Below are 14,915 nucleotides of genomic sequence, written 5' to 3'. Positions count from 1 at the left end.
CTCTGTAAGTGGGAGAACCTGCTTGCAGGGCTGGATTCAGGTTAACGTCATACTCAGGATGAAGCAATTGCAGGTTAAGGGCCTTGCTCAGGGGCCCAACAGAGTAGAGTCACTTCTGGTGTTTACGGGATCTGAACCGGCAACCTTCCAATTGCTGGCACAGATCTCTAGCCCGGACTAAGGAAGAAAAATAATAATAATATAAATAATTCTTTACATTTATGTAGTACTTTTTTCACTACTCAAAGTGCTTCAGTGAATGGGGAGCAACTTCAGTCACCACTAGCTTGTACCATCCACCTGGATGATGCAGCAACAGCCATTTTTGTGCCAGTATGCTCACCACACATTAGGTATTAGGTGGTAAAGTGGTGACAGAGAGATAGCCAATTCGGGATAGGGGATGATTAGGGGGCCAAAATGACTTGGCCATGGTTGGCAATTTAGCCAGAACATCAGCTTACACCTTACTCTTTATGAAAAACTACCAGGGCTCTTTATGACCACAGAGAGTCAGGACTTCAGTTTTACATCTCATCCAAAGAACGGCGTCATTTTTATAGCACAGTGCCCCCTTCACTACACTGGGACATTGAGATCCAAATTCGGACCACAGAGTAAGCACCCCCTGTTAGCCTCACCAACACCTCTTCCAGCAGCAACCCATCTTTTCCTGGATGGTCTCCTATCCAAGTACTAGCAGTGCCTAAACATCATTAGCTTCAGCTAGACGAGCTGTTCTGACGTGTATGTGGTATGTCTCCTGCATCTTAAGGAATCTGTGAATCCATGAAGAACAAACCAAATTCAGGCTCTTCTGCCACTACAGTTAGGTCCATAAATATTTGGACAGAGACAACTTTTTTCTAATTTTGGTTCTGTACATTACCACAATGAATTTTAAATGAAACAACTCAGATGCAGTTGAAGTGCAGACTTTCAGCTTTAGTTCAGTGGGGTGAACAACACGATTGCATAAAAATGTGAGGCAACTAAAACATTCTTTGAACACAATCCCTTCATTTCAGGGGCTCAAAAGTAATTGGACAATTGACTCAAAGGCTATTTCATGGGCAGGTGTGTTCAAGTCTGTCGTTATGTCTTATCAATTAAGCAGATAAAAGGCCTGGAGTTGATTTGAGGTGTGGTGCTTGCATGTGGAAGATTTTGCTGTGAACAGACAACATGTGGTCAAAGGAGCTCTCCATGCAGGTGAAAGAAGCCATCCTTAAGCTGTGAAAACAGAAAAAACCCATCCAAGAAATTACCACAATATTACGAGTGGCAAAATCTACAGTTTGGTACACTGAAAGAAAGCAAGCACTGGTGAACTCAGCAACGCAAAAAGACATGGACGTCGATGGAAGACAACAGCGGTGGATGATTGCAGAATCATTTCCATGGTGAAGAGAAACCCCTTCACAACAGCCAATCAAGTGAACAAAACTCTCCAGGGGGTCGGCGTATCGATATCCAAGTCTACCATAAAGAGAAGACTGCATGAAAGTAAATACAGAGGGTGCACTGCAAGGTGCCAGCCACTCATAAGCCTCAAGAATAGAAAGGCTAGATTGGACTTTGCTAAGGAACATCTAAAAAAGCCAGCACAGTTCTGGAAAAACATTCCTTGGACAGATGAAACCAAGATCAACCTCTACCAGAATGATGGCAAGAAAAAAGTATGGAGAAGGTGTGGAACAGCTCATTATCCAAAGCATCATCTGTAAAACACGGTGGAGTCAGGCAGTGTGATGGCTTAGGCGTGCATGGCTGCCAGTGGCACTGGGACACTAGTGTTTATTGATGATGTGACACAGGACAGAAGCAGCCGAATGAATTCTGAGGTGTTCAGAGACATACTGTCTGCTCAAATCCAGCTAAATGACGTCAAATTGATTGGGCGTTTCATGATACAGATGGACAATGACCCAAAACATACAGCCAAAGCAACCCAGGAGTTTATTAAAGCAAAGAAGTGGAAAATTCTTGAATGGCCAAGTCAGTCACCTGATCTTCACCCAACTGAGCGGGCATTTCACTTGTTGAAGACTAAACTTCAGACAGAAAGGCCCACAAACTGAAAGCCGCTGCAGTAAAGGCCTGGCAGAGCATTAAAAAGGAGGAAACCCAGCATCTGGTGATGTCCATGAGTTCAAGACTTCAGGCTGTCATTGCCAGCAAAGCGTTTTCAACCAAGTATTAGAAATGAACAATTTATTTCCAGTTATTTAATTTGTCCAATTACTTTTGAGCCCCTTAAATGAAGGGATTGTGTTCAAAAATACTTTAGTTTCCTCACATTTTATGCAATCTTTTGTTCAACCCACTGAATTAAAGCTGAAAGTCTGCACTTCAACTGCATCTGAGTTGTTTCATTTAACATTCATTGTGGTAATGTACAGAACCCAAAATTAGAAAAAAGTTGTCTCTGTCCAAATATTTATGGACCTAACTGTATATCCTAAGTACAGGGTCATGGGGGTCTGCTGGAGCCAATCCCAGCCAACACAGGGCACAAGGCAGGAAACAAACCCCAGGCAGGGCACCAGCCCACCACAGGGCACACACACACTAGGGACAATTTAGGATCGCCAATGCACCTAACCTGCATGTCTATGGACTGTGGGAGGAAACCCACGCAGACATGGGGAGAACATGCAAACTCCACGCAAGGGAGGACCGAGGAAGTGAACCCAGGTCTCCTTACTGCGAGGCAGCAACGTTACCACTGCGCCACCATGCTGCCCTCATTACTAGACCTCAGCACATAATAGCAATGCCCACCGAATGTACATTAGCTCAAAGTGCCGTACCTTTTTGTCCATCTCAGGTTCGTCTCCAAATTTCAGGGTTTTTAATGCTTCAGTTACAGCCGCCTGATCCCGATAAAAAGGCACGACATGATAATGAAAGTTAAGCTCATCAATGGGAAGGTTATACTTTCGAGCGTGGTTTTGTAAAACACCTAGAAAAATTGTAAAGCAGTGTCAAAGACAAAATAAGAACCATTACATTAAATTAGATTATACTTTATTCGTCCCCAAGGAGACATTCTTTTTCACTAAAGCATAGCCTGATGCTTCCTGTCATACCTGTTAAAAATCCTTGTGGAAAGAAAAATCCAGATATCCAGAAAGATTTTGGTGGGCCTCTCTTTATCCAATTCTGAAAGAGAAATGGGAAAATGAATCACTTTGTATAAAGAATTAGGATAAAAGTCAAAAGTAAACACTTTGTATTGTTTCTGATTTTCAGTTTATTACAAAACCTGTATAATGACGGAGCACACAGATATGGAGATACTTCAGAAAGGGACTTGCTAAATAGTAGCCTCACAGTTAGGAGACCTGGGTTTGCTTCCCGGGTCCTCCCTGCATGGAGCTTGCATGTTCTCCCCGTGTCTACATGGGTTTCCTTTGGTGCTCCGGATTCCTCCCACAGTCCTACGACATGCAGGTTAGGTGCATTGGCGATTCTAAATTGTCCCTAGTGTGTGTGTGTGTGTGTGTGTGTGTGTGTGTGTGCGTGTGTGTGTGTGTTTGCATTGCTATCTGAATGGGGACATACGCCTGACTGCACACCAACACAGTGAGGACCTCTGACCAAGTGGGGACCAAAAATGAGGTCCCCATAATTCTGCCCATTATAATTAATGCAAAATTGCTTCCTAAGGTGTGTACCATCAAAATCTACCATGACCCCAAAATTCATATTTCAATGAGTAAAATTTGTGTGTGTGTTTTGCGCTGGATGCTCACAGTGTGTAAAACCCCCTACAGACACTTTGCGGTACTGCAGTGTGTTTTGGGGCTGGATGCTCACAGTTTTTAAAACCCCCTACAGACACTTTGCAGTACTGCAGGGTTAAGCACACTTTTGGTCACATGGCAGCAACACCGGATGTTCCCATTAGGTGCGTGCATATGGAGGAAAGATTGAAAGCCCGAAAGGATAAATCACAAACTGTTAAAAAAGGTAAACAGTGTTTTAATAAATGTTATGCTAGAGTAAGTAGTTAATCGTTGTTATTATTATTATTAGCCAATGAAGATGACGTTTTTATCTATTTAAAGCTTTGTTTGAATAAAAGTTTGTCAGGGTATGTTGTGTTTGTTGGTTTTTAAGAAGACCCTGCTTGACTATTTTTATATGCCAGCTTTATTATGCATTTAATTTTAAAACACAAATTATGCGTGTTTATATTCGGGAGTTTACATGTATATGTGTACATATATGTGTATATATACATAGAGAAAGAGAGAGAGAGACATATGTTGAAAATGAGAAGACAACGAATAAATCCGGAAAGCGAGGCTATTCGGTATGTGAGGTCATCTTCGGACAAATGCGGTTTGGAAATTAAATGTATCAGTTCAGAGAAAGGTAAGTTGTTTATAACCAATTTATTTTCTTAAATTATTAACATCGCATTTATATTAGCGAAGTACGTTTCACATACTCGGTCGTTCGCAGGACGTGGAGTTTTTGCGGTGGATGCATTGGAAAAGGGTGACTTTGTGGCCGAGTACCGCGGTCAACTAATAAACGGAGCTGAAAGCGAGAGGAGGAGGCGAGTGTACCATCCTGCCGCTGCTGTCTTTCTTTTCGACTTTAAATGGAATAGGAAAAGCTGGTGGTGAGCTGTATTTATTTTTCAAATTTATGGTGAAAGTGTACTACGGTCTGTTCCGAAGTTAATATTGCAATAGTTAACAAAACGTCAGAATGAAAGTAAACGGCAGAAAAAAGTAATACTACCAGACAGTATAATCAGGTTTCCCTGTCTCCGAATAAAAAATAAATGCTTAATAAAATACTTTATGATATATACAACAAATTTGCTTTAACATAAAAAAACCGGTATAATAATGACCTGATCGCGTACGTGTAATGCAGATATGCTGTCTGAAGTGGCGGGACTCCTGGAGAAGCAGCTCCGAGATCCGCGTTCTCAGACACCGCAGTTAGTAAGCACTTTATTTAATGGAATCAGCCACCTGCTTCGACTCTCTGTCCGCCCTTCTCTGCCTTAGAGGCAGTTCATATGCCCACTGTCCACCTGCCCTGTGAGACACGGTAGCGGCCGCACACTCGGGCAGATGGACTGTAGCAGCCTGGAAACGTGTCTGAAGTGCTTCAAGTGCTCTGTCTGCAACATAGCGATCGCGGAGCTGCTTTTATGTCAGTTTCTCAAGGTAGTCCTTTCCACGTAAGTGAGGAGCTTGCCCTCTCAGGCTCAGACCCAGATGTGCTACACGATTATTTCCACGGAACACTACTCATTCTAATACATGAGGCAAATTGGCTGTGTGTAATCTTTATGTATGTATTTAAACTGCACTGCTGTTACAGCATTGATGGAGCCAAAGATGATGGCTCTGTTGGAAGAATGATAAATGACAACCACAAAAGTCCAAACTGCAAAATCAAGAAACTGGCAGTAGATGGAATGCCACACCTCTGCCTGTTTGCTTTAAGAGATATTCTTCCTGGTGAAGAAATCACATACAGCTATGGAGATGGACCATGGCCTTGGAGAAAACAGGTAAGAACTGTAGTCTTTATTTATGTATTTAGGATTAGTTTAGGTTGTTGTCACCTGTGAAGTAATTATTTTTGTGTTTGTATGCAGGGAAAAGAAAAAGCCACTATTGTGTCATCACCATTACAGACAAATGACAAGGTAACTAAATCTACATTATTAATCTATACAGGCATTTTATTTTAATAAATTAAGACAGTTTTTCCCAAACTCGGTCCTGGGGACCCCCGTGGCTGCAGCTTCTGTTTTTAATTAAACTCCTGGACTAATTAAGTGAACTGATATTTCCCAAGTTCTGTGTTTAGGGAACAATACAGAAATTAGAAAAATAAGTTTGCTAAAAAAAAATATTAAAATGTACCAAGCAGTTATATAGGAATAATGTATTTTTTTTCTTTTTAACAGTGTTTTCATCGTGATTTTCATTCTACTTTTCCAGGTGTTCTAATTGTTTTATTTATCCACTATTTAATAATTATACTAATTAGTAGGTCTGACTTTAAAGTAGTTGCAGCCTTTGATTATTCCGTGTTGTTTGCCTGGGTGTCTGCTCTGCTCATTTTAAATTGTCATTATTAAGATACAACGAAGGAGGAAAAACTGCACAGATAAAGGGCAAAGTATAATGAAATCAACAAAAGAGAGTTAAGCATTTAAATATATCATAAAAGCAGAAATATTTTTAAATGTAAAAATCATGCTGCTTTGCTTTTCGAAATGTCGAATAAAAAAAAAATACCAGCTAATTAAATGAGCTCAGTGTTATCACTTATTAGGAGTGTGGTTGGAACAAAACCTGCAGTCACAGGGGGTCCCCAGGGCCGAGTTTGGGAAAAACTGAATTAAGATATTATTAAAGAAGTACCAATAGTACACAGTATACATGCATTGCAATTTGTTACATTGCCTGAGTCTATATACTTTATTGCACTATTTTTAGATAATAAAGCTGTGTGATTGGAAGTGGAAATATATTTTTATATGATAATAAATTTAAGAAACACAAATATAGTGCCACAATTTCAATTAAAGGTATGAAAATGGATGGTGTACACTTAATTATAGGAAACTAAGAGAGGAAAGAATAAATATATGGTAAAATCGTTAATTGCAGACTCATTGTAAAGATTTTCCTAAACAAGAACATATTAGTATTCATTAGCATAATTTTGATATTTGCACTATAAATTTTCAGAAAACATACACAGTGTATGACTTAGTGAAACTTGTTTCCAACTTTTGTAGCACATAAACAATTCTGAATGAAACATGTGACAGAGAGAAAAATTAAGTGCACACACCAAAAGAATAAATGTTGTTTAAAGAGGAAGAAAAAGTATGGCTATCGTTTTGTGATATCATGTAAATCATGCAAAATGTACAACCATCTACAAGACCTAGAAACCCAGAAACTATTCAAGTAACTGAAAAGTTACTTAATTTTTTATATGAACAATTTAGGCTTTTTTGAAGTTAAACATATTCATTGTAATAGGCTACTTTTTGGATTATGTAAAATATAAATTAACCCATATGAAATAACATTTCATGTACATACCATATAGTGCATATAGAAATGTGACTACTGCTGATTCAGAGTGCAATTTTTGAATCACAGTATCTTTGAATGAGAATTAGGTATTATAAGGAACGGTCAAGTCCTATCAAAGGTTTACTTTGGGCATTCATACAGTATTTATGACAAAATATATTTTAAAAATCCAACAAAGGTTTTAACATCTTTCATCAAGTGGGAAACCAGTAAGTTCATTTTAGTATTAGAAGTATTATTATTGCATGTAAGACTGGAAAGTGATAACAGCATACCTGCCTTTATTATGCATTTGATCAATATTCTGTTTTTAGGGCACTGGGGAAAGGGATGTTGCCCAAAGCCAGATCTTGGCTCAACAGCCTACACTGGCACAAGTAAAAGGCACTCTTGCTATTGATGAACAGGTACAATTCTTTATAGCCTTAAACGTTTATTATTAGACAAATACTTTACATCACTTAATGGTAAAATGTTATATATTATCCATTTTTTTCACTAATCATTTAATTATTTTTGCCTTCTCAGAACCCTGATGGAAGAGAGAAGACCCTCAGTCATAGCTTAGCTGAAAAGACTTCTGAACCTCAAGAGAAAGAAGCAGTTATTACTAATGAGCAGGTACAGTTTTTTTACTTAATTTGCAAATATAACTAGAAATACACAGTATATATCTTTTAATGGCAAGATGTCTTATTTTGCTTTTAAATTTTAATCTGCTACAGTTTATTTCACAAAGCTGTTTTGTTTAAAAATTATATAGTCATTACACATAAGATCAGTTAACTACATTCCTCACTTGCTTTATGTTCACATGATGAGAGTGATCTGAAATATATCTGAATCCTCACAGGAACTGTGTCATTGTTATGCATTTCTTACTGCCCACCCTACTTCACTGAGGTCCCCCTAATGAAAATGACCTGAAGTATGTGTGAGAGTCCCCATAAGGGCAGTTAGTGAAGATGGGGTTACTTGTGCTACCATCCCCCACTTGCTTTAGGTCTACACAATTGTTGTGACTTGAAATGTGTGTGAGTCCCCACTAGGTTACTTAGTGATGATGGGGTTTCTTGTGCCACTGTCTACCCACTTAGTTTAGGTCCACACAGTGTTTGTGACATGGAATGTGTGTGAGTTCCCACAAGGACAGCGTCTTGTGTTTTAAATCCTAAAATATCTTTTTACTTCACTGAGGTCCCCTTAATGAAAATGACCTGGAATGTATTAGAGTCCCCATAAGGGCAGTTATTGAAGATGGGGTTACTTGTGCTACCATCCCCACTTGCTTTAGGTCCACACAATGGTTGTGACTTGAAATGTGTGTGAGTCCCCACTAGGTTACTTAGTGATGATGGGGTTTCTTGTGCCACTGTCTACCCACTTAGTTTAGGTCCACACAGTGTTTGTGACATGAAATGTGTGTGAGTTCCCACAAGGACAGCGTCTTGTGTTTTAAATCCTAAAATATCTTTTTACTTCACTGAGGTCCCCTTAATGAAAATGACCTGGAATGTGTGAGAGTCCCCATAAGGGCAGTTATTGAAGATGGGGTTACTTGTGCTACCATCCCCCACTTGCTTTAGGTCCACACAATGGTCGTGATTTGAAATGTGTGTGAGTCCCCACTAGGTTACTTAGTGATGATGGGGTTTCTTGTGCCACTGTCTACCCACTTAGTTTAGGTCCACACAGTGTTTGTGACATGAAATGTGTGTGAGTTCCCACAAGGACAGCGTCTTGTGTTTTAAATCCTAAAATATCTTTTTACTTCACTGAGGTCCCCTTAATGAAAATGACCTGGAATGTGTGAGAGTCCCCATAAGGGCAGTTATTGAAGATGGGGTTACTTGTTCTACCATCCCCCACTTGCTTTAGGTCCACACAATGGTCGTGATTTGAAATGTGTGTGAGTCCCCACTAGGTTACTTAGTGATGATGGGGTTTCTTGTGCCACTGTCTACCCACTTAGTTTAGGTCCACACAGTGTTTGTGACATGGAATGTGTGTGAGTTCCCACAAGGACAGCGTCTTGTGTTTTAAATCCTAAAATATCTTTTTACTTCACTGAGGTCCCCTTAATGAAAATGACCTGGAATGTGTGAAAGTCCCCATAAGGGCAGTTATTGAAGATGGGGTTACTTGTGCTACCATCCCCCACTTGCTTTAGGTCCACACAATGGTTGTGACTTGAAATGTGTGTGAGTCCCCACTAGGTTAGTTAGTGATGATGGGGTTTCTTGTGCCACTGTCCACCCACTTAGTTTAGGTCCACACAGTGTTTGTGACCTGAAATATGTGTCAGACCCCACAAGTATAGCTACATAAAAGATAGATTAACTCCTGCTCACCCCTTACTCTATGTCCCCACAGTGAATGTGAACTGAAGTATATGCAAGTTCTCACTAGGATTGTTGGTGGTGCTTCAGTACTTCTACCTCACTCAAATTCATTTAGGTCGCCATAATAAAAATCAACTGCTATAAATGCTAGTTCTAATAATTATAGTTAATGAAGAAAAGTTGACTCTCCTGTATGTGTTGCACTTATTCTTAAGACCTAATGAACTGTTGTCTTGTCTCCATATTCAATATTCAAGATTTGGCCTGAAAAATGTATTAAGCATAATCTCATTTAATTTACATTATGTACAGCATAATGTAAAATCTGGTATTCTGTTATCCCTGTAATTGCCTATAACGACACTTAACACTTATTTGAGCAGAAAGTATTTGATTGTAACTGGCCTTTGCAAAGTGTAAAAGTAAAAAGCAACAATGATAGCAATAGTAGGAATATTGCTACTATTGCTAATAACAACAGTAATAATACTAACACATCGTAATGTGTGTCAAACGAATATGACACCCAATTATATTTTTACAGACTGAAGACAACAGTGGATCTGACACTGAACCAGTTTCTTTAGAAAAGAGAGAGCTTGACTGTACTGTGCCAAAACTTAAGCGCTCTGACAGTGTTATTGTAAGTTATACCTCAATGGCATAAACTTTATAATTCAATATTTTCACTATAAAAATAACAGTGAGTATTTGATAGTGGGTTTTGAAATATTAAGCAATTGCTCATGTATATACATTATTAATAATAAATATAAAACAAAGCAATCATTAATCAAATAATGTAGTTTTCAACACCTGTTAATCAGTATGCAGTATAGGGATTTGTTTCTAGATGGCTTTCTTATGTTTTTAATAGGTGAGCGAGGAGATGCTTCAAAACTGTTCTGAGTCATCAGATTCCAGTATGAACCACAGCGATGATGACTACATTCCTAAGTCATCAGAAGAGAGTAGTCCAGACTGCAGTAGTGACTGCTTATCAGCACACATGAATGACAAAATAGATAAAGATGAGAAATCCTCTGCGTCATGTTCCACGTGTGATAGAACTGTACCTGATTCCAGTGTTTCAGACTCTGAAATTAAAGAATATGATCCAGTATCTGTAAAGGCAGTTTCTGTAAAACCGGTGGAAGAAGAGTATATGACAAAAACATTTTGCCTTTTCTGTGGTAAGTCCTATGCAAAATTGCCAGGCATATTGAACAAATTCATCGCAATGAGACTGAAGTTGCTAAAGCTCTCCAGTTTCCAAGAAAATCAAAAGAAAGAAGACTTCAAATAGATCTTCTTCAAACAGAGGCAATTTTGCTCACAATGTGGAAGTTTTAAAAATGGGGAAAGGAATGCTCGTACCTCAAGACAACCTAGAAATTGTTTGCCATCTAACGATTTTATGCATTGTTTAAATTGTCAGGGTTTTTATTTAAGAAACAATCTTTGGCGACACATGAAACATTGCAAGCTTAGAAAACATGACCAACCAAAACCTGGAAAAAATAGGGTCCAGTCTTTGTGTGCATTTGCTGAACCTGTGCCTCCTGGTGTTGACAGTGGCCTTTGGAAGCTAATGAGTGAAATGATACAAGACAACATTTCACTTGTAGTCAAGAAGGATCCCTGCATTTTACAAATAGCACGACATCTCTTTAACAGGCTCGGTTCAGACATATCTAAAAATGAATACATTCGTCAGAAGCTTAGAGAGCTTGGTCGTTTGTTGTTATGTGCAAGACAAATAACACCATTGCAAAATATGAGAGACTTCATAATTCCATGTAACTTTCCACATGTAGTAACAGCAGTGAAATGTGTTGCTGGGTACAACCAGGAGAGTGGCACAATGAAAACTCCTTCATTAGCACTGAAGCTTGGCCACAGCCTTCAGAAAATAGCCAATATAGTGGAAGCCCAGGCAATGGTAGAAGGAAATGAAATGATGGAAAAAAATGCTCAAAGCTTCCAAAAATTTATGAAACCCAGTGGAATGAGCTAATTTCATCTGTAGCCCTAAGATGTTTGAGAGAGTCAAAGTGGAATGCACCTCAGCTTTTGCCTTTTACCGAAGATGTGAAAAAAATGCATTTGTATCTTGATGACAAACAAGAAGAAAATTACAAAAATCTTCTAGCTGAGGCCTCTGCAAGAAACTGGGCAAACCTTGCAAAAGTCACTTTAACACAAATTATTTTGTTTAATCGCAGAAGAGAAGGAGAAGTTTCCAGAATGCTTCTAAATACCTTTTTGTTAAGAGATGTATCAGATTTGCATGGAGATGTTGCTCTTGCTCTTTCAGAACTAGAGCAAAAGCTTTGCCATCACTTTATCAGAATTGAAATTAAAGGCAAGCGTGGAAGGAAGGTTCCTATACTGCTGTCCCCAGCAATGCACAGAGCAATGAAGTTGCTTGCAGAAAAAAGAGAAGTATGTGGTGTGCCATGTGACAACAACTATATGTTTGCAAGACCTTCGGCTCTATCTCATTTTCGTGGATCTGATTGTATTCGACTTTTTGCCAAAGAATGTGGAGCAAAAAGTCCTAAAACACTTTCATCAACCAAACTCCGAAAACACGTGGCAACTCTGTCAAAAGTTCTTAACTTGAACGATACAGAATTGGATCAACTGGCTGATTTCCTTGGGCATGACATTAGAGTACACAGGCAATACTATCGTCTCCCAGAAGGCACTTTGCAGTTGGCTAAGATCAGCAAAATTCTCTTAGCTCTTGAAACTGGGCGCCTTGGAGAGTTTAAAGGAAAAATCTGGAGGATATCACCATTGATCCAACTGGTAATGACCATTTTCTTTCTCTCTATCTGCCTTAGTGTATACATATGCATAGCCAAACTTGGCATACTGCATAGCAAAGACAACAGCTGTAAATGTAAAAATAGTTATGAATTTTGGCAGATGTGTCATGTTTGACATGACAAGGGCACCTCCTCCTTTCCACCTCCACTTTGGGTATACAAAAATGTTCCAAAATGTATGATTTTGAAGTATGCCTCACATGCTGATAATTTAGTGTACTGTAGAAACCCACTTTTTCAATAAAGACAGACATACTCTGAAATTAACCTAATCTAATGGCCCTGGTCCACTTGAAGTGAACAATATTTAGATAGATAGATAGAAATACCAAACTATTCAAACATGAATATGTTCATAATTACATTCCTAACTAGTAGACATCTCTACCAGAATTCCTGAGCCAGTTTTATTTTTGTAAGCATTTACTTTCCTTCTTAGTATTCAAAGTTCAGTTTTGTATTTGACTATCGTGTATAGTGATGTATTTAAAAGTAGCTCCTATTTTTTTCTTTGACTTTTATTAAAAGATCTTTTTTTACTGTAGAAAAAGTAGTGATTGAAAATGAAACATCAGAAAGTGAGGAAGAATTGAGTGATCATGAAGGTGATGCAGGTAAGCTATTGTACATTTTACCTTACTTTGTAAATCCATTGGTGTTAAAGTTTATGGCTTTCTAACTATTTCTAAAATAATTTGACAAAATTTTGTTTAATTGATTAGGTTAAATAATTCTTGAAATTTTGTAACATAATTGGTTATGTTGTGTTTAGAAATGCAAGTAAAGCAGATGAAACGAGCACATGGCGAAGTTCAGGAAACAAAAGTTAACAGTGTTTGCCAAGGTGAGTACACATCAGTGCTACAATAAAGATTATTTTTTTAACTAAGCTATACAGAAGTTTATGTTCTGCTAATTGGAATTTTGTGGTGCAATTTTTAGGTCGTAAACGAGTGAAGAGGACAATGTGGAAAGAAGAAGAAAGAAGAGCAGTGGAAAAACATTTGGCCAAATTTATAAATATATGTAAAGTGCCAGGAAAGAGAGAGTGTGAGGCCTGCATCCAAAATGAACCACAAGCTCTCAAAAATAGAGATTGGCTGGGTGTGAAATTCTATATAAAAAACCGAATTACCTCACTGAAGAGAAAGGTTTAAAACAAGTGTTTCCATTATCAATGCTGTTCATTTAAAGTTTAGTTATGGGAAATAATTTAATCAGTTTACATTAGGTCTTTTCATGGTATTTGAAAGCAACAGTTCCACAAAGCCAGTTACTTGTTTGCTCTTTAATAATTTGTATTTCATACGTTTATATGCACTTACATAAAGATATACACACGGTTATTTACAGGCTATTTCAATCAAGGACAGTGACTCTAACTTGTGTGGTGCCACCAGGAGACTTGGGCCTTGGTAGCTTTACTCAGGGTAGAAAGCACTGGTGTTGGGTTACTGATTTAAAAGAATTACCAGTAGTGAATCAGAGTAATTATTTCATACTGCAAACTTATAATACAGAAAACCTGCAATATTTACTGATTCCGTACACATTAATTTTAAATTAAATTGCTTCTTCATAACATACAATTTGATCACACGTTTACAAATATTGCAGTACTCATTAATTCAGATCAATTACAAATATATTTGAGCAATTACAGCTGAAGCTAAGATGTCTTGAAATAGTGAAATCTAAATATTTCTGGATCAAGCAAGTGTCAAATATCTGAAATGGGAGGTAATTCCAAAACAAATTAGCTTCAAGGTCATCGTGCTGTTTTACACTTAGATTTGGCTTTGTTATGATGACATTGTTTTAGGTTCAGTTATGTATGTTTATTGCATATTTAGTATAATGTGAGCAATGTTCTGGCTGAAAGAATATTGTGAACTTGAGTCTGGGTGCTCAGTTTTAATATTTGTTACTAAGAGGTGATGTAACTCAAATATAATGTGTACAGAAGCCAGTAAATATTGTAATTTTTAATATTCATCAGTTGCTTTTTTGCTTACATTGATAAATGAACGTTTAATTAGATGCTTTGGATTAATGTTTTAATTACTTTTTCATAATTAGTACACTGGAGTTGTCAATGTAGAGATGTTTCACAATGGAATACTGTATGCATGGAAGGCTATTCTTCAAAGCCAAGTAGTAACAGTGAACCTTAGCCAGGATGAAGGTGCATTTTTATTTTTCTCATTAAAAAAAGGTTAATTTATAAAAAGTTTTATTTTATTTATATATATATATATATATATATATATGTGTATATATATATATATATATATATATATATATATATATATATATATATATATATATATATATATATATATATATATATATATATATATATATATATATATATATATATATATATATATATATATATATATATATTATATATATATATATATATATATATATATATATATATATATATATATATATATATATATATATATACACAAAAGTAACAGATGCTGCAGATGGGCTAGCATCCCAGCCAGGATGGGTGTGGGTCTCCTACCTGATTGGTGAGGCTTGTATGTTTGAGCAGCCTGGAGTAATTTGAATCTTTACTGGGATAGATGATGTTCCATTATCTGGGCAGGAGGCCTTCATGGATGGATGGTGTG

The 14,915-nt window shown here is 37.5% G+C and overlaps 2 protein-coding genes across 2 annotated transcripts in view; one reads left to right on the top strand and one right to left on the bottom strand.

Annotated features, from left to right (window-relative positions):
- The window catches only part of dnah6 (dynein, axonemal, heavy chain 6), a 433,707-nt gene that overhangs the window by 9,117 nt on the left and 409,675 nt on the right, over positions 1–14,915 (bottom strand). The window contains exons 74-75 of the mRNA XM_039758084.1: positions 3,093–3,165; positions 2,814–2,965 (exon numbers count right to left, since the gene is read on the bottom strand). Of these exons, the coding sequence (XP_039614018.1) occupies positions 2,814–2,965; positions 3,093–3,165 (225 nt within the window). The remainder of the gene's footprint in view (positions 1–2,813; positions 2,966–3,092; positions 3,166–14,915) is intronic.
- LOC120532328 (histone-lysine N-methyltransferase SETD5-like) lies at positions 3,751–14,490 on the top strand. Its single transcript, XM_039758228.1, has 11 exons — positions 3,751–4,383; positions 4,474–4,636; positions 5,353–5,545; positions 5,633–5,683; positions 7,409–7,501; positions 7,623–7,715; positions 9,981–10,079; positions 10,314–10,461; positions 12,816–12,884; positions 13,043–13,114; positions 13,213–14,490. Exons 1-11 carry the CDS (start codon positions 4,164–4,166, stop codon positions 13,425–13,427), a joined length of 1,416 nt encoding a protein of 471 aa, XP_039614162.1. The 5' UTR covers positions 3,751–4,163; the 3' UTR covers positions 13,428–14,490.

This window comes from Polypterus senegalus, chromosome 7 (genome assembly GCF_016835505.1).
Source record: "Polypterus senegalus isolate Bchr_013 chromosome 7, ASM1683550v1, whole genome shotgun sequence".
Taxonomy (NCBI): Eukaryota; Metazoa; Chordata; class Cladistia; order Polypteriformes; family Polypteridae; genus Polypterus; species Polypterus senegalus.
Note: the sequence above shows the minus strand (reverse complement) of the source record. Positions and strands in the feature narration are given on the sequence as shown.

What these genes read in the sequence shown, in the direction of transcription:
- LOC120532328 (XM_039758228.1), top strand. Translation starts at nt 4,164, where the DNA reads ATGCATTTAATTTTAAAACACAAATTATGCGTGTTTATATTCGGGAGT. An exon ending in TGGAATAGGAAAAGCTGGTG is followed by an intron (nt 4,637 to 5,352) that starts GTGAGCTGTATT and finishes CTGCTGTTACAG; the next exon opens with CATTGATGGAGCCAAAGATG. An exon ending in CTCTTGCTATTGATGAACAG is followed by an intron (nt 7,502 to 7,622) that starts GTACAATTCTTT and finishes TTGCCTTCTCAG; the next exon opens with AACCCTGATGGAAGAGAGAA.